At 36.8% G+C, this 20,627-nt stretch overlaps 1 protein-coding gene and 1 long non-coding RNA gene across 2 annotated transcripts; one reads left to right on the top strand and one right to left on the bottom strand.

Moving 5' to 3' along the window:
- Positions 1-315: 315 nt before the first annotated feature.
- LOC145089103 (uncharacterized) lies at positions 316-1,128 on the bottom strand. Its single transcript, XM_079027594.1, has one exon. The coding sequence runs from the start codon at positions 1,126-1,128 to the stop codon at positions 316-318; it is 813 nt and encodes a 270-aa protein (XP_078883720.1).
- A 5,753-nt stretch (positions 1,129-6,881) lies between these two features.
- Positions 6,882-7,520, top strand: LOC145090266 (uncharacterized). Its single transcript, XR_013701467.1, has 3 exons — positions 6,882-7,031; positions 7,101-7,265; positions 7,341-7,520. It is a non-coding gene; the product is annotated as an uncharacterized LOC145090266 (long non-coding RNA).
- Positions 7,521-20,627: the final 13,107 nt, after the last annotated feature.

The raw sequence follows: 20,627 nt of genomic DNA, 5'->3' as shown, positions 1-20,627 counted from the left end.
CTCTGGCATTCCCTCAATCATCTTCTTATCCACCATGTTTTCCATCGACTTGAAATTGATATGGCCCAACCTCTTGTGCCAAAGCCACGTTGCATCATCAACTTGTGTGGTCAAGCACATCATACCAGTTTCTTCTAATTCTATCTTGTAGAGACGATTCAATGATCTTCTAACCTTCATTAGTAACTTACCAACTGGGTCATGGACCCATAAGAATGGGTTCTTGATTTTGATTTCATCACCGCCTTCAGCTAATTGGCCCAAGCTAACTATATTACTGCATAAATCAGGTATGTAATATACCTCATTTAACTTTCATTTCCCACCATCTTTGCATTGAAACACGATTGAGCCTTTTCCTTCAATTCTAACTCTTGCTTCGTTGCCAAACTTCACGTAACCTTGGACTGTTTCATTTAGAGTTCGAAACTTGTGCTTGTCTCCGGTCATGTGATTACTTGCTCCTGTATCTAGGTAGCACACACTTGACCTTCTCATGTCATCTCCTTGTTTTCTTAATTCTGGAGTTATCCTTTCTTCATTCAAAAACACCTTGCCAACCTCTCCATTGATGTCAAAACATGATAACAGAAGTGCAGGCTCGTTGTCATCAAGTTCTCGAATCAGATTGTTTTCTTGGCTTCTCTCTCGCCTTGGATTTGGACATTCTGCTGCATAATGTCCATACTCCTGGCAGTTGTAACATTGAATCTTGCTTTTATCCTCATTATTTGATGGGCCTCTGCCTCCATCTTTCTGATAGTGTGATCCTCCTCTTCCACGAGACCCACGACCACCACTACTTCTGCCTCTTCCTCTGTCGCGTGCCTGAGAGCATCCAAACCCTCCTTGATTTGATTTAGATTTAGAGTCTCCTTCTATTTTCCTTTTGCTTCTCTCTGACCACTCTTGATGAGTCAAGAGTAGTTTTCTTTCATCGCTTTCACCATGCCCTTTCATCCTTTCCTCATGATCCTTCAGCCTCCCGATTACTTCTTCGGTTGTCATTGTCTCTAGGTCCCCAAATTGCTCAAGTGTTGAAGCAATTTGAAGAAACTTGGTCGATACTGCCCTAAGCAGTTTTTTCACAACGTAGGACTCAGTCACTGTGTCCCCCAATGTTCGCATGTGCTCACGATGTTTCTTACTTTCGCAGCAAACTCATCAACTCCTTCTGATTCTTTCATGTTTAAGGATTCAAACTCAGCCTTCAATGTTTGAATCCTTGCTGCTTTGACTCTGTCTGCCCCCATGAACATTGTCTTCAATGCCTCCTAAGCTTCTTTTGTTGTTTTCTTCTCAGCCAAGGACAATAGCACCTGGTTCTTGGTACGTATTCTGCTATTAAATTTTCATTTATGTTGCATTTTTAGCCTTGGACTCGGCGAGTTGAAGGACCAACTCGCCGAGTAGAAGCGGGATGAGGCGTGGAGTTTAAGTTGTGGACTCGGCGAGTCGAGTCCCGGACTCGGGGAGTAGACCCTATTTGGGCAAAAACCCTAATCCGAGGGTTTGCACCCTATTTAAACACCTTAACTCGGCCTCCTTAGTCCCATTTGCTCCCAAAAGACCCCCATAGCAAACCCTAGCCGTTTTTGAAGCAATCCAAGGCCTTTGGAGTGATTTTGGTGCTTTTGTGATCCAAGGAAGGAAGGAAAAGCTTGAAGGATGTTAGGTCCGGATCTGGATCTTTTACTAGTAATCAAGCAATCACCAATCGAGAATGACAATGAGATGAATAAGAATTGAGCTTGCACGCATTTATATCAAATAACCGTCTGGTACAACTCAAACACTAGCCGTAAACTGACCGACATCAATCTTACAAATGACCAACTCCTAGCCCTTATATACTCGTCTAGACAGCAAACGGAGTTTGCGGCCATAAACATGTTTACGACCATAAACACGTTTACGGCCGTAAACGTGTTTACGGTCGTGAACTTGACAAAACAGTAAACGACTCTAAATAGCTCAAAAGTACTATTACAGACTCATAACCAAACAAATCACATAGAAAGCCTAGCCCAAACCATTTATTAGACCCTTCAATCTCCCCCTTGGTTTGGTGCTAGCATGAATTCAGTCCTTTTCGACGACCAACACATCAGATTTCCCCATTGCTCCATTCCATATCCTCTTGTCAACAATTGTAGCCACCATCCGTGTGTATTCTTTTGCGGCTGGCTCAAACAACTCATCAGCAACCATAATCTGATGATTTGCAAGTTGATGTATGTCCCACTCGCCAAATTGAAGTAAATTCCTTTTGACGTACAAGCGAATACAGTCTTTTTTAAGCTTGATGACAGCAGCATCAGATGATTCATCGTACACCCAATATTGCATGAATTGTAGAGACCCATCTGGACAATTCTAAGGAATAGGGATATGATTAACTTGAGCAGTAGCAGGCCACATTACTGCTCGAATAGGCTCACTGGTCTTTGAATCAATAACACTTTTATGGACTGCAACAAAAGACTCAGCAGTTTTCATAGATGGGAAACCCTTAGCCACTTGATCTTCCAAAAAAAACTTGAATTGACTAGCTTTTGGATTTCCTGATGGATTCGAGAAGGGAGCCTTGGATAGCTCAATAAGGTCAACCTTAGTGAAAGAGTGAAAATCATGAGCATCCTTGTAAAATTCTTTGTTCCCGCTCTTCCTTCTCACCAAGAACATATTCTGGATGTCATGAAATCCCCATGAAACAATTCCTGATCTATCTCCATAGGTATCCCTAAAAGTTTGAGTGCTAAGATCGGTAAGAGTAATTTGTGGCTGATCCCAGGGTGCCCTATGATCTACGCTTCTTTTGAAAAGCCATTTACCTTTGTCATCCTGGGTAACAACCTTCTTTTTCTTCTTTTTAGAACTCTTTGAAGCACCTTGCCTTGGAGCTTGTTCAGGTCCCTTTTCAAAGCGATCCACAATGATGGTAGATCTGATCAGTTGAGAAGTAGTAGGAGCATCAACACTAGGAGCGTCTGGAATGGGAGGATCGACGTGTGGTTCTTCAACAGTTGACTTAAATTCATCACCGAATTTGTCTTCAAGTTTCTTTTGTAACTCCAGGAACTTGGCAGCCAGATGACCATATTGTGTCTGAAGGTCAACAATTTGCTTTGTCTTCAGAGCATTGTCTTCATTAAGCTCGACCACATGAATACTGATTCTTCAAGGCGCCACTATCCCTGTCAGTTGTGTATTTCTAAGCTAATGGAGTCTCTTGTCGTGCTTCAACAGAGCTTGGATAAATTTTCTTGGGGTGTGTGGATGATGGAGAATGGTGTTCAAAAATCATTTACAATGATATTTACTGTTATGCATCCACCATATTGGACAAAGTCAATAAAAAAACTTGGATTTAGGAAGAGTGGGCAAGCTTTATTGGAAGTGGAAAATGTTGTTGTATATATTGGACAAAGTGCACTTGAGGTCTATGAGCCCTACACCGAACACTACTAGGATCTTGAGATTGATTCAACAACTGAATCATTCGTTGTGCATTCGTATATGGAAACTCTAGTTTTGCTTGGTTGATTTGATAGTAGTAGTTACTGATGATAAATCTCACATTTTTGTGAATTATAGGATTAAAATATCAAGTTAGGAGGCATGTGTGTGATTTTTTTCATGGGTGTAAACGTGAAATTTCTTGATTCTGCTCTCTCAAACTGTGATGCTTGCATACTGATAATATCAGAGTAATTTAGCTTATAATTGTTTGCATGATCATATAACTTTATAAACAATAGGAATGGGAAAAATAAGTGATGCTACTCACATTGTTATTTCATTGGGTTCATATTTCTTTTAGCAATCGCAATTGCTTAACTTTGCTGGTTAATGATGTTCGGTGATTAATATATAGCCTAACTTTGGTGGTTATGTTCTATTGCTTTCTATATGGATACAATGCTACTGCTAAGTACGAAATAAATGTTTTGAGTGTTGCTTTAAATATGATAACAATCAGTAGGTCTAATTGAAAATTTTTATATGATATAAATAGTCACCCAAATCTTGCTTTAAAACGATCACTACAAGAAAAGTCTATTTTAGTGACTAGTTTTTAGTGACGACCTAAAATGTGGTCACTAATAACATTATTTAGTCACCATATATTTAGTCGTCACTAAATTTTGGTAATACTACAAATTTAATGACCACTATCATGATGGTCGTCACTCACCCGTCACTAAAATGTAGAATAAAGTTTAAATAACTACGTCCGTACGTCATCGCAAGTATTAGTGACCAAAAATAGTGGTCACTATATTGGAGACTTAGTGAAGAAAAATAATGGTCACTGGATTGGAGGGTTAATGATGAAAAATAGTAGCACTAGAGACTTAGTGACCAAAAATAGTGGTCATTGAATTGGCGACTCAGTGAGCAAAAATAGCAGTCACTGAATTAAAAGCTTAGTGACCAAACATAGTGGTCACTAGCTATTTAGTATTTATGAGCCGAAAAAAAGTAGCTAGTAATTGAATATACAATTGAAAATTGCAAAAAAGTTAGAACCTTATAATAATGATCACCGAACAGATTTCATTATAAATTTAAAAACAAAATGAGAATTATAAACTCATATTATGTAAATGGCCACGATGGTGGTTTATTCGATTGAAGTGCATTGTGGTAATTTCACATTAAATATACAATGTTAAATAGCATGATGTCATTACAATCATATATGTTAATTTCATTGTAGTGATTTTTAACCATTTGATGTTAGGGTAATTTCATAATTTGGTATAAAGGGGTTTGGAGTAATAACAATCCAAGTAATGGTCTTAGTGGAAATGCTTAAAAGATGAAGGGGTGACTAAGTATGATAAGTTGAGGGTTAAATTCTAATAAAATAAACGTAAAATGTGGTTATCATCTCCATTACGTATTTACGCTATGCAGACCTCCCCTCGCTTTCCTCTATTCACAATTTGCATCGAACACCGCCACCATCGTTATCTCGCCTTCTGTCTTCCATCGGCACTACTACCGCATCGAATCACCACTTTCTCCTTCGTTCACTTCAGTACCACACTCTAAAGTTTGAAGCCCTAGTTTTCCCAATTGAAGCTTCGATTAGGTAATCACTTCCCTAAAATTTGATTAAGGTGTGATTAGGGCTCAAAAAACCTCAATTGGAGCTTAATTCCTCGCATTTGATGTTGTGTTCATCATTACTAAATGTTGAAAGGTAACGATATCCTTTCCTCAATCTCGCTTCTCCTCTTCCTCGTTGATTGCTTAGGGACGACATCCTCCTCTACCTACTTTTTCGGTTCTCGACTCTATTCTGATTCCTATTCACAATCACACACTTATACAAGCATGTATGAACACACACAATCGAAAACACATAGAAATACGTAGTCACTTATGAAAGGAGTCGATCTCTTTAACTTTATTGTATGTTTCTGATTGAGGGCTGTCGTGGTGGCGTTTGTTCCCGTTGTTTAGATTGAGGTTTTGTGATCGATTTGTTGAGTGCCTTTGGGTAATGTTGGAATTTTTTGGGATTAAATAGTGATATAATCTTATTTGTTTAGTTTGATTATGATTTAACATTTTACATTCTTTTAGTTTTTATCAACAGACTTTCAGATCCATTGCAATATCAGTCTATAGTTGATGCAGAGTGGAATATCATTTATGATAAGTTGGATAAATGTGTGAAGAGTGGTGCCAAGGTTCTACTTTCTCGTCTTGCTATTAGTAATCTGGCTACACAGGTTGGCTGGCGTTGACTCTTTTGACTTTTCCACAAATGAAATTCAGTTTTTAAAAGTTTTTTTTGTTATCAGTATTTTGCAGACAGAGACATCTTCTGTGCTGAAGAGTTGCTGAAGATTATCTGCACCGAGTTGCAGCTGCAACTAGAGCTACTGTGCAGGCGCCTGTTAAAAATATTATAGATGAGGTCAGCTTCTTGACTCTTCTACTTTATGTTTCATTTATATATATGTGGATTATAGCATCCCAGTTTTCAATAAGTTTAAGCGCACCAATGAAATGATGGATATCGGTGGTGAAAAAATTTCTTGTAACAATGCATTCCATTACCTTGCTTATTCCATTCCAATCCATGATCATTCCATTCCAACCACTTAATCTCATATGTATTAATGTATAGTAGTGTAATATTGAGAAAGAAACATATTGAATTTTTAATCCCTCTGCTTCATTTGGGCCCACAGGTATCAATGCTACATCAAGCAGGGGACATACTACTGTGGACCCCCCTTCCCCCTCCTTTACCCAATAGAAATGGAAGTAAGTTTCTCATACTTCCTTTTTCAATAGGTTGATTTGATTTGGTAAATTTATTAAGTATGTTTTTTTTATTACTTTGTACATGAATATGTTTTTAACTTTATATTTCCAAAAACCAAAACCAATCAAAGTTTGCTTTTTGAATTGGTGAATAGGCTTATAGACCTAGATGTGAGTCATTTTTTTTATATATATTTTAGTAGTCGATTTAAAAACACTGCTTATGGATTATAAAAGTAAAGCGATTGAATTTTCTTAGATGTGAGTCATTTAAAAAACATTTGATGCTACAGTCGAGATATTTTTCATTTTTAGTATTATTATGATATTATCACAATCTATATAACTCTTAGGATTTTTTCAATTTGCATTTATATCTTGAATTTTATCTATTTGGTAGGCCCTTCAAGCTCTTTTCATACAATATAGGGTATTCCAGTCAATTTAACTAGAAAGAAAAGGTATCTCATTTTTTAACAATGAGTACTCTTGGTTTTATGTTTTTTAATTTTTGCTTACAAATTTGTTCCTTTTTTATCAGCGTGAAAGATGGCTTAAACCCGTTCTACGCCGCCTGCAGGTTAGTTTCCTCTTTCAAATGACCATTTTGCCCCTGAATGGTAAAAAACAATTTTTTTTTTTCCTTTTGTTTGTTATTACAACCACCTCCTCCAGTTAATGACACTAACCCATACAATGTATTTAGACCAAGGGAGAAAGCTCACAGACTTCATACAAGAAGGGTAAGTCTGTCAATTCTTCATATGTTTTTACACAATCTAAGGTATTAAAAAACGTTTATATATTTTCAGATGCAAAGAAGAGAAAACAATGTCCAATCATTTGAAAAGCTTCGCCAAGTCAGCTTTTTCAACCATATATGTTCTCATCTTACTTCTTAATCTTACCTTTTATTTGTCAATCAGGTGAGATGCAATCTTGATCAAGCCAAAAACTTACTAGAAGCTTTAATCAAGGTACTCTCTCACACACACACACATTTTTTTTTATTTAGGTAGTGATAATGACTAGATGAAGAATGTGTGCAACAGAGAGAGGAGAAAAAGAGAAATGTTTACCTTTTGAGAATCATCGATCACAGAAGAACCTCGTCCCTTTCAGCTTTCAGCTTTCACCTCTGTGTGTGGTTGGTTGAACACAAGTTTATCCTTGGAAGCAATTTGAATTTACTTTTAATCTGCATTTTTGAAATATTGGTTATTATAATTGTGAAGATTTATTTGGTTATTATTGTTGTACTGTAAAATTTTATAAGATTGATTTATCTTTTGCCTAATTGGATATTGTTATATTTCATATTAAAAATGGCTTTTGATATTTCAATAATTTCTTAATTATTGACCCCTTTTTGTGTCTAATATGATAAATCAGTGACGACCTGTTATAGTCACACATTAGATAAACCAGTGACCACTTTTTATGGTCGCTAATCAGATAAAACAGTGACGACTTTTATTGGTCACTAAGTAGATAAAATAGTGACGACTTTTGTTGATTAGTGACAACATTTAGTGACGAAGTGAGTCGTCACAGATTTAGTGACGAGTATATTTTAGTCACTGTTTAGTGACCATATTTATATTTGGTCACTAAATCGGTTTTGTGACGGACCTATAGTGACGAAAAGTGACGACCGGAATTTTGGTCACTAAATCATTTAGTGACGATTCATTCTATTGTTAGTGACCATTTTGTTTTGGTCACTAATTGGCATTTTTTTGTAGTGGATTGAAAGCATTTGCTGAAAGTGTGATGCGTAAATTGTGGAGCTATTGTTTATTAGGACAAAAGTTTGTAAATACACAACAATTTATGGTTTATAGGATTATAGTACAACATTTTAAAGCATAATTTGTTGTTTATGAAGAAAAAATGTTTTCAGATTAACTCATATAGAAGAATCTGTTTATTATGTATTTATGGTGGGCTTTCATCAAGCATTTGATGTTTATATATTTGATGATTCGTTATACTCCTTAAAATATGTTGTATGATCTGAATTACTTGCTCATTATGGGTTTGAAAGGTAAATGTGACACCGGGGTGTAGGGCAATTCGTTTGATTAGTCCATTCTTTTTCTAAACATTACGAAAATAAAAACTTGTGTTTTTGTGATTTGAATCTTTAAATGTCTATATAGCAACATCCATTCTTTTTCTAAACATTACGAAAATAAAAACTTGTGTTTTTGTGATTTGAATCTTTAAATGTCTATATAGCAACATCTCCAGCTCTGTTTTTTTTAGAACACAAGCTTTTACCTAGTGCCTGATGAATGGTAGCTTCCCAAGTGAGATGATTTATCCCCCCCCCCCCCCCCCCCCCCACCCAAAAAAAAGGAACCACGGTAGAAAAATGTGTGGAAAGATTTATTTTGGGTATTTAATTCATAAAAAATTCCTAAACATGGTGATGCAAGCCGGAAGTTGATGGTTACCTTTTTCTTAACCATTTTGTATTTTAAACTTAATAGATTTCTACAGAATTAGTCGATCTAAAAATCTTATATATTTTATGCTTAACAAAAATTAGAGAAATCATATCTTATATAGTTTAGAAAAATCCAACCTGTTTGGCATTTGAGTTCGTTGGGATGAAGTGCTAGAATATTCGAAAATTATGAAGTGTAAACCTCGAAAACTCCCTTTCTCTTATTTGGGTCTTCCGGTTGGTCAAAAAATGAACATGGTGTCAGCTTGGAAGCCGATTATGGATAAAATCAAAAGAAAAACGACACCTTTGAAAGTCTCTACTCTTTCTATTGGTGGTTGATCTATTCTCATCAAATCTATTTTAGGTATGTACAGAATCTATTTTAGGTCCATTTTCCTCATGTATGTGTTGCTAAAAATCTAGAAGGCTTTCGTTCAAAGCTTTTTGGGGTGGAGATTCAGACTATAGAAAAATGTATTGGGTTAAATGGAATGTAGTGTTATTAGACTTTGATCAATGTAGGTTAAATATTAGGAGTTTGATTGCTCTAAATTTCGCTTTTTTACTAAAATGGAGACCGCGTTTATCAACAAAAAAGGACATGTTGTGGGTGAAAGTTATTAAAGCTATATATGGTCCTAATGGAGGTATCGATTCTTGTAGAGGTTTAATCCGTGGGTCTGGACCTTGGGTGAGGATTATAGCTTCTTGTAAGCCTTTGGAGGATAAAAATATTATTTCGTGTTGACATTCTGTGTTACGAAAGGGCCGTTCGCCTTAATCCGCCGAATGGCGAAACCCTTGTCATCCACGACGACAAACCCAATACAAACTTACAAATCATCTCTTGCGTCAAAGCTCAAAAGTATCTCCATAAGGAATACCATGCCTTCTTAGCCCACGTGGTGGATACGAAACAAGAGGTGAAGGACATCAAAGACATTCTGGAGGTCTGTAATTTCCCCGACATATTCCCAGAAGATCTTCTAGGTGTACCTGCACGACAAGTCAAATTCCGAGTCGACCTAATCCCTAGAGCTACTGTTGGATAAGGTGTCTAAGTCCATAACTATTTCTAGTATGTACTTGACCCGACCCGGCATGGTCCATTTGGGTTGCATGGCACCATGCAATTGGATAAACTAAATGAGAGAAATAACACATATGGTTTATTAATATATTATAAGTTCTAATATATTAATAATATTATTTAATTAGTTTGATCAAGAATTAATTTAGAATTAATTAAGTGATCAAAAGATAACTTATTAAATATATGGGTTGATTATGTAAATCATCCATAACTTATATAGTGGGCTAAGAGGCTCCATGGATAATCAAGTTGGGTTGGACCCATTGGATGCTCCATGGAGGCTCCATGGGAGTTACAAACCCATGGGTCATGGAAATGAAGAGTCATGACACATTAGGGTTTACATGGTGTAACCCTAGATGTGTTAACACTATATAAAGCTCATGTTTCTCCCAAAATCGGCTAGACATGCATACTTGAGGGTTAGAGCCGATTTTTTAGTGTTATACATTCTCTCCAAGTTTACTCCATAGCATTTGGTGTTGTGTGAAGCATTTGAGGCATCACGCTAGGGGTGCTAGGCTCACAAGGTTTCAAGGAACATTTCAACAACAAGGTATGTAGTTCTATCTATTATTTAAGTTAAAATTGTTCCCTATGTATGCTAGATAGGTTCACAACCTTGGAAATCAACTTTGCATGATAATTAGACAAACATAGATCCAAGTTTATTAGGGTTGCATGTACACTTAGGAAGTGTTAGAATGCTCAAAACCCATCAGCTACCTCCGTAGCCAAGTTACCATACTACCTAGCACCAGCATAAATGCTGGAATTGTCCAGCCAGCTGAACGGACTGCTAAGCAAAGGGTTCATCAGACCAAACTTCTCACCTTGGGGAGCACCAGTTTTGTTCGTAAAGAAGGATGGATCGTTTCGCATGTGCATCGCCTACCGGGAGCTAAACAAACTCACCATCAAGAACGGATATCCCCTACCCCGAATCGAAGACCTCTTCGACCAACTTTAGGGAGCAAGTTACTTTTCAAAAATGGATTTGAGGCCGGGTTACCATCAACTACGAGTACAGGAAGAAGATGTCCCAAGACAACCTTTAGAACACGCTATGGTCACTGCGAGTTTGTAGTGATGCCCTTCGGGCTAACAAATGCACCAGCGATGTTCATGGACCTAATGAACCGTGTATGCCGACCTTATTTAGACAAGTTCGGGATCGTATTCATCGATGACATCCTGGTCTATTCGCAAAGCAAGGAAGAGCACAACCAGTACCTACAACAAGTATTAGAGACATTAAGATCGGAGAAGTTATATGCTAAATTTTCTAAATGCGAATTCTTGATCCGAGAAGTGGACTTCCTCGGTCATGTACTCAGTGAAAAAGGAATACATGTGGACCCCTCCAAGATCAAGGCAATCGAAAGTTGGGCAGCACCGAGAACGCCAACAGAAATCCGAAAATTTTTGGGACTTGCCAGTTACTACCGAAGATTCATACAAAACATCTCCAAGATTGCTAAACCACTCACCACCTTGACTTAGAAAGGTGTGACATTTAATTGGGAGAACAAACAATAAGATGCCTTCCAAATGCTAAAGAAAGCCTTATGCAGCTCCCCGATCTTGTCTCTCCCATAAGGGACTGAAGACTTCGTGGTCTATTGCGATTCTTCAAATCATGGTCTTGGGTGTGTGCTCATGAAAAGAGGAAATGTCATCGCCTACGCCTCGAGACAACTTAAGATGCACGAGGTCAATTACACCACTCATGACCTCGAACTAGGAGTAGTGGTGTTTGCCCTGAAGATCTGGAGACACTACCTCTACGACACGAAATGCACTATCTTCACCGACCTTAAAAGCCTCCAGCACATCCTCAATTAAAAAGAGCTCAACATGAGACAGAAACGATGGGTAGAGCTATTAAATGACTACGAATGTGAGATTCGTTATCATCCGGGCAAAGCCAATGTAGTAGTAGATGCCTTAAGTAGAAAGGAATACTTGGGCCGCGAGTAAAGTCATTAAAGATGACAATCTATTCATACCTGTCCACACAGATCAAAGATGCTCAGTTAGAGGCCTTGAAGCCAGAGAATGTGGCAAGCGAAGCCTTAAGAGGAATGGATAAAAACCTAGAGGTCAAGAGTGACGGAGTTCAATACCTCATGAATCAGATCTGGACACCGAAGTTTGGTGGATTCAGACACGTTGTTATGAACGAAGCTCACAAGACCAGATACTCTGTACATCACGGTTCACACAAGCTATATTTGGACCTCAAGAAACTATACTGGTCGCAGAACATGAAAGACGAGATTGCTACTTACGTGGGCAAGTGCTTGACTTGCGCCAAGGTTAAGGTAGAATACCAGAAGCCCTTAGGTTTGTTGCAACAACCAGAGATACCCCAAGTGGAAATGTGAGCGGATAACCATAGACTTCATAACCAAGTTACCCAAGACAACGGGTTGACTTGATACCATTTGGGTGATCGTTGACAGGTTGAAAAAATCCGCTTACTTCCTGCTAATAAAGGAAACCGACAAGATGGAGAAACTGAACAAAACTTACATTAAAGAGATTATATGACTACATGGGGTGCCGATATCTATTATCTCCAACAGAGATCTCAGATTCACTTCATGATTCTGGCAGTACCTACAGAAATCTCTAGGAACTAGGCTAAACATGAGTACAACCTACCACCCACAAACCGACAGACAGAGTGAGAGAACTATACAAACACTAGAAGATATGCTAAGAGCTTTTGTGATCGATTTTGGTAAAGAATGGGATACCCATTTAACACTTATTAAATTCACATACAATAACAGTAATCACACTAGCGTCAAGGTTACTCCATTTGAAGCCCTCTATGACTGTAAGTGTAGATCACCTCTGTGCTGGACTGAAGTAGGTGACACGCAACTAGCTAAGGGACAAGTTCCTGATAGCACTCTTACTGGACCTAAAATCATAAGAGAGACAACAGAGAAGATCATCCAAATTCGAGAACGACTTATGCGGATAAAAGACAGAAGCCCTTGGAGTTCCAGGTTGGGGACCGGGTTCTACTAAAAGTCTCAACTTGGAAACGAATGATATGTTTTGGAAAACGTGGGAAACTAAATCCAAGGTATATCGGGCCATTCGAAATCCTTTCCAAGATTGGTCCGGTGGCATACGAACTTCGACTACTGCAGGAACTCAATAACGTACATCTTACCTTTCATGTGTATAACTTAAAGAAATGTTTGTTTGATGAGACTCTCGTCATCCCACTTGACGAAATCGAAATCAACGACAGTCTCCACTTCGTAGAAGAACCGGTAGAAATCATGGATCGGGAGATCAAAAGAACAAAACAAAGTCGCATACCCATTGTGAAGGTCCAATGGAATGCAAAACTAGGACCCGAGTTCACCTTGGAACGCGAAGATTAGATGAAACAAAAATACCCACATCTTTTCCCAAACCCTTGAAGTCTCACTCAAAATGCTAATTTCGGGACGAAATTCCTTCTGGCGGGGGGATGATGTGACAACCGCCAAACTTTGGTCAAGCAAAGTCAAAAAAAGTCAATGAGTCAAACCGGTCAACTCATCTAATGCTTGTATATTAGGGCTTACACTATGTTTACTAATGTACAACTCTCTATCTTAATACAAAGTATCACTCGGAAGTTTCAAATGTTCAGAAATATAAACCCTAAATAGGGCAAGTGACGTAACGACTCGATAAAACACTATTACGTACCCTTTGGGGGTGTATAACACTCATAACAAGGCATAGTGGAGTTTACAATCCTAGCACTATGGGGCAAAACACTAGCAAAGGCCACAAGAAAAGTCTCTCTCAATCTCTCTCGCCCCATTTCTCTCTCCCAAATCTCTCCCAAGATCTCTCCTAAACTCTCTCAAATCTCTTGGTAATAAAAATCACATTTTCCAACCTTTATATGAACATCCATACCATTTTGAGACTTTCCTTGGTCAAAAACAACTTAAAATGGAAGAAGGAAGCCAAAAAGAGGCCTAAAGGCTCGCAGGTTGTTATTCACCTGCAAACCCTCACATGTCCTCACATCCTCCTAGCCACACTCACTTTTGGTTGAAGGTTCATTTCTAGCCGGGAAATTTCGCATACTTCACAGCGAAATCGGACACTTTCGCACTCATCCAAGTAGGTTCGCATCCAAAAACCGAGAAATTTCGCTTCTAGTCAACAACTTTCGTTTCAATCAGTGAGGTTCGCATCTTGCTCGACCACGTTCGTTCCTACTCGACTAGGTTCACATTTGCACGAACATGTTCGGATACTACTCGACATGGTTCACTTCTAACCGAGAAGGTTCGCACCCTAGCCTCTCGAACCGGGGACTTTCGCATCACCATCCGACCTTCGCATCTTTTGACTTTCGCATCCTCAGCCAGGTTCGCATTTGGTCGAATGTTTGCCTTAACAGCCTACGAACCCTCTCGGATCATCAGCAGCCTTCACAATTTCGCTTCTTAAGTCAGGTTTTTTACCAGTTTCGCATTTTGAGTCTGTTTTTGGGGTTTTTGACATAGATTTTCACTTAACTCATAATTTTGACATCTTAAACCCTCTAAACTCATATTTTATCCACATCTTGGAGATTTATTAAATATAAATCTTATTATTGTTTAGGATAATATCAAAAAGACATAAAAGCTCTCTTTGATTTTTCCCATAAAGTTATGACACAAGCCATCTTTATGACAATTTTATGACAACTTTATGTCACTATTCATACTTTATGTCACTATTCACTCTCTAGCTAGTCAATTCATTGTCCTTTTCATTATCTTTCCCAACAAGCCATCCAATCTATCTTTATCAAATCTTTATAAACAAATCCAAGAGATTCTTTCCTTCTCCTCCAAAATTACCAACTCTTCTCTCTAAAAGCAAATTTCTCTCTCTCTCTCTCTCTCTCTCTCTCTCTCTCTCTCTCCCTAGAACACGATTTCTCCAAGAATTTCTTGAGTTTCCTCCATTTTTTGTAAGTATCTTTCTCCAACTTCTACACAATCTTCACATCATTATACAAATTGTAAGTCATTTATACAAATATCTACATATTTGTTCATAGGATCTTCAAATCTTCAAGCATTTTTCAAGTGTTCTTGACTTGAAACACCTCATTCTCAACCTTCCACCACAAGAAATCCCATAAGGTGAGTTCATACCCCTACATTTTCATGTTTTCTTCACGTTGGGGGGGGGGGGAGAATACAAGTTATAACACCAAAAACATAATCTTAACTTAAACATCAACTTTCAACAGAAAAGTTGAGTTCTATTCACGAACTGTTTTGACCATCTTAAACATAATATTTTTCAAAACTGCACAAGATGCAATTAGTTCAGGTTTATATCTTTCTAAGGACTACTCGCATGCATTCATACGATTTTTCTACAATTTATGGCGATTTTTACAAAACTGCCTATCATTTAGGAAATGATTTCGGACCAGTTTGTGAAGATGAACACTTTCACACTAGTTATAGACCACTAAAAATCATAATAAAAATTATGAACAAAGTAGATTTATTTTCTGAACTCTCAGATTTTACAGATTTAGATTTAAACTTACGATGATTTTTCTATATTTTTTCTAAGAACAGGAACAGAAAAGTTAAAACTAGAAAAATGGTTAACAATTTCATTAACACTTTGTAACATGTTGAGCAAAGTGTGTTATAATATAAATTACATGTTGATTATATTTCATGTTATTTTACTTTCATGAGAAGGTAAACATCATACACGTAAGGGTTTTCATCATTACAAACATTTATGATAAACTATAATATGTATAGTTTATGTTTCAATTGCACTACGAACTCACTACAACAGGTTTCATTCACACTACGCGTAAACTCGTTAAATCAATTTGTGAGCTAAGTCTTCAAGTATACATTAGTGTACCCACCAAGTCTTGTATTATAACTAGAGTCTCTTGTAGGGGAGTGTGATACTTGTGTACAGATCTATATTGGGATTTACAATCCCGCACCTAAGCTGCATGCAACAGCTAGACCGGCAGGTCTGGGGTGACACTTGTTATAACATTCCGACGCTCGAAGAACGTCGTAACATGCCATCTATGCCATTAGCATGGTTATAATAACTCACATACGGAAATAACGATACATAAATTTTACTGGATTCTTTCATTCAAAGGGTTTTATGTAAATTTAAAACTGCATATACTATCATAAGTACGGAAAATACTTGTACATTTCGGTCTTTGGGTTTTAAGACTACAACTCATTTCACAAGGAAAATATTGGATTTTTCTGGAAGAAACACTACTTTTACAAAGAAAGGATTTCAACTTCTACATACAAAATCTTATGAACTTACCAACTTAATTGTTGACACTCTCTCAAAACTACTTGTATTCTCAGGTAATCACTAAGACAGGTAACCAACAACTTTTGAGGATGGGATGTTAAGGCATCAAACAAATCATCTTTTGGTCATCATAATGTAATTGATTTTGAAACCTATTACTCGTGATGGGTTTTGAGCACTACATCATTCCTATGGTGTACATGCAAACCCTAATAGCTTTGGATCTAGTTTGTCTAATAAACATGCAATAAACTTCCAAGACTTACAAACCCTAAATCTAGCATATTACTAATCAAATTAACATATGAATTAGGGTTTAGATCTTACCTTGATTGTTATGTAGCAATAACAATCAATTCCTTGGCTTCAGAAAGCTTAGTGCCTCAAGTGTTGCACCTCTAATGGAGTCACAAACACCACTAAGAAACTTGGATGAAGAGAGAAGAGAGAGGAACACCAAAAATCGTCCATGAAACCTAAGGATTCAGTCGCCACGTTTTTTTTGGGGCTTAGGGGCTCCTTAAATAGGTAGGAAATTAGGGTTATCTAACAAGGAAACCCTAATTTGACTGCTTAAGCCCTAAGCAGCCCATGGACCCCTTCTAGAACATGCCTTGGACGATTTTTAATGGACTTCACCATAGAATTCGTCCAACCTATTATTCCAAGGTGATCTATAGCCCAATTGCAATTATCTTATAATTAAAATTCCAGTCCCCTAAGTTTAATTAATCTCTTTTAGCCACAAAATTAATTCCTAATTAATTCTTGACTAATATTAATTAAACAATATGATGTATCCTTTAGTATATTATTCTCATAATATATTAATAAATCATAATTAAACCTTCTCCTTAATTCATCCTACAAGTTGCTATGGTGAAGGCAACCCAAAAGGACCATGCTCATAATCAGGTCAAGTACATACCAAAATAGTTATGGACTTAGACACTAATCCAACAGTCTCCCACTTGGATAAGTCTAATAACTATTTTGCATAACTTCAGAATCTGATCAGCAATCGTAGCTTTCAAAAGCCGCTATTAACTCTGATCTTATTAGATAGCGTGTCCTTTAGATAAGGGATTATATATTCCTCCATTCTCAAGATATCCTATAGACTAAGACATGGATTTTAATCATTTTCTCTTGTCTATATTCCGTTTCCCGATTTCTGATCTATGACGACTGATAACAGACTACAATTAAACACATCAACTTAGTCCCAGCTTGGCCAAGCGCTTAGGTGTCATCACTAAATCATCGAGGGGCCCATTGATATCACTTTTATCCCACTTTGGGTAAAAGGAATGGATAAACTTCGACTCAAATGCTCGCTTGTACCTACTAATCGAATCACACACAACAATAAGTTTTATAACACCAAGTTATTGGTGTGTTTACTTATTATCAATGTGCAACCGACTAGCAAATAACAGCTCACACATCTCGGTTTCAAGAATATACAATATTATCGTCTCACAATCACTCGTGATAAAATCCATGAAGTGATTCAAGTGAGCGTGGGTTTAATCCAATACTTTAATCTTATCAAAGCACTCATGAGCTCTGCAGCAAACTTGTGCTATGTCTAAACACTTTAGACAATCTACAGACAGATTCATGACAGTCTTGCTTCATACCTACTTCCAAAGTATGATCGACTGTGGAGGTTTGAATAACCCAATTATTCTGGAAGTCAAAACATGCAAACTGAAACACAATAATAATACTTAATCTTGTATGGTCCCAAACTTGTGAGAGTAAATAAAACACTTCTATTTAACCACCATATTGACTACTCATTATCAATTGTTTTAATATTTCGTACAATCAACTTATTACTTGAATTACAACAACAATTGTCCCATGCTCCAAGCATGCACACTTTGTTTCCTATGGTCCACGCTTTGTGAAATAGATTAATTGAAACTTTTCCAATAATGCTCATTTCAAAATTCCCAATCCTTACCATTAGTGTAAGAACACAAAAATCTCGCCACTGCTAGATTCTAACATTTTATGCAACGATCCTTTCGTAAAGTCATAGCACAAAAGTCACCAAGACTTGGCCAATGAAATTACAAGGTCTCTATCATAAATTGTTACAAAACAATTCTATAGATGTGATGTTTCTCACTCAAAGTACTTTCTTTGAACATCCCTTTTGCATAAAAGTTTCTAATCTAGACTTAAATTCTTAATTTCGAACTCCCAATATGGAAACATTTCCATATTTGCCATGTGACAACTCATTCTTAATAGATCTTATCTATTCATAATAATGTCAATATGGTCCATCCAATACTATACTTCCAACTACTCACAAGCGACCAATCCTCAGCGAACTTTGGATCGTCCTTTGATAGTTGTTTAATTATTTTAGTCAAAACCGATTGTAGTCCTTTTTCCCTCTTAATGCACTAGGCATTTGGAAAAATTTTAGAATGGTCAAATATTATAGCATACGCCATCGATCCTATACAAAAAGCGTATGGGACACGGTGCATAATAAAGACGTGATACTTTACCAGTCTTTGCCATAATATTTTATGTGCCATGTTCTCACAATTCAAACTATGGAAGGGATGCCGTAGCCATAAATGAATTTGAGAATGCAATATGTATCCTTGACTAAATTTATTAACATTTTTCGATCTAAGCTTTAGATTTTGAAACGAAGTATAATATTTTCTCCCTTAATTATAGTAAAACAACTTTTCAACCCCTGCAGCTTTTGCAAAATGAATCTTTGTTTTTCTATAATTAATATTGCTATCTCGCAATACTCACTATAATAATCATGTAAGCATAACACTTATTCTCCCACTAACATGATGATTATTAGCATAACATTTATGCTCCCACTGGTTTTGACTCGTATTCAGAAAACAACTGAACTTCCAGAAAACAATACTTATTGAATTCTGCAAATTTAATATTTCTAATACCATATGCTTCGATAAACTTATATCCAAGCTTATTGAACTCATACACTTTTCCTTAGAAAGCTCAAACTCAGAACTTATAGTAATAAGTCTTAATTGTTCAAATCAATTGCCAAATCTCACAATTCGAACTATGGAAGGGATGCCGTGGCCATAATCGAATTTGAGAATACAATTTTCACAATTCCTATCTTCTTAAAATCTCTCTTAGTGAAAGTATTTCCTCACAATCATATTCATTAAGTAGGAAACCTTATGACACTTAGATTTTATGGTGTATGTGTTCCTATCCATGTGAATTTGTCAAAACCAAAGTTTGCGATAAATTCAAAATCATATGGACCGAACATGCTCAATTTTGTTTTTCTTGCCCCATGGTAGCACGAGTGCCCACCATGTCTTCCAAGCAGTTCAACCTTACATATCAATGTACTTTCCATTGATCAAGGTGCTTTGCATTCAAATGAGAACTCATAGAACTCACATACATAATTAGCTCAATTGGAATGGCACAGAAAAGGAGTGTGTCAACACGATAGGTTACAAACCTCAATTCGAGCGCTAATGATGATCAACTAGGTTTATTCTTGATTTGTTCTTGAAAATTTTTAAGACGATTAAGACTCCCACTGACTCCTTGACATATATGATTCTCTTGTCAGGAAACTCTCCCAGACAAAACAAAAAATTCAAGAGTTAGTGTAGTTCTTATCAAGACAAAACACTTCACATAATTGGTCCTAGTTGGTCTCTGTCTTATCCAAGACATCACAACTCACCAATTTCAAATGTGCAAGAATAAGAAAACTTTTCCAAATTCCATATTTGTTGAGTGTTATAAACCTACTAAAGATATCTCACTCAATTCAGAATCTTGGAGCATAACTCCAAGACTTGATATTGGAACGAAGTATGATTGACTTCTTGATTTTAACCATTTCCACAATTCTCGATTCCTCTTCTTAGGCATACAAATGTACTAAGACTCACTTAGAGGATCAATTGAGATATGGATCTTAATCATTAAGACTTATCATAAAACTCAATAAAAGGTACTCTCCCTTCCTCTTAGGAATGAGAAACTTTTATCTTTCTGCCTACTTGATTCCTTTTATTCGTTCTACCATTCATTGAAACTCTTTCAATTAACTTAGAATTACACTTAATCTTATAAGTATAATCATATTTACTAAACTTTAGTAAATCATGACGAATATCTTTATTACTCTTGTGGTGGTCTTGATCAACGTATAATCTTGTGTACTCGATCTCCTAGTCCTTCACTTGACACTCTGTCAAAGAATTAATCTAATTTCCAAATATGAAATTTCCCATTCATCATGCAACCAAGTTGTATGATTCCAAGTTTCTATCCAATTGAAACTTGGGCGATGAGAAGCTCTCCCTATGTGGTAAATTCTCGACATTTCCACAAATAACATAATTAAGAATCAAATCCATTATTGCTAATAATAGAAACTTTCAAACATCAATT

This window comes from Lactuca serriola, chromosome 2 (assembly GCF_051521515.1).
Source record: "Lactuca serriola cultivar US96UC23 chromosome 2, Lser_US96UC23_V15, whole genome shotgun sequence".
Taxonomy (NCBI): Eukaryota; Viridiplantae; Streptophyta; class Magnoliopsida; order Asterales; family Asteraceae; genus Lactuca; species Lactuca serriola.
Note: the sequence above shows the minus strand (reverse complement) of the source record. Positions and strands in the feature narration are given on the sequence as shown.

Bases quoted from the DNA above. Each gene is read 5' to 3' on its own strand.
- LOC145089103 (XM_079027594.1), bottom strand. From the start codon at position 1,128: ATGCGAACATTGGGGGACACAGTGACTGAGTCCTACGTTGTGAAAAAA.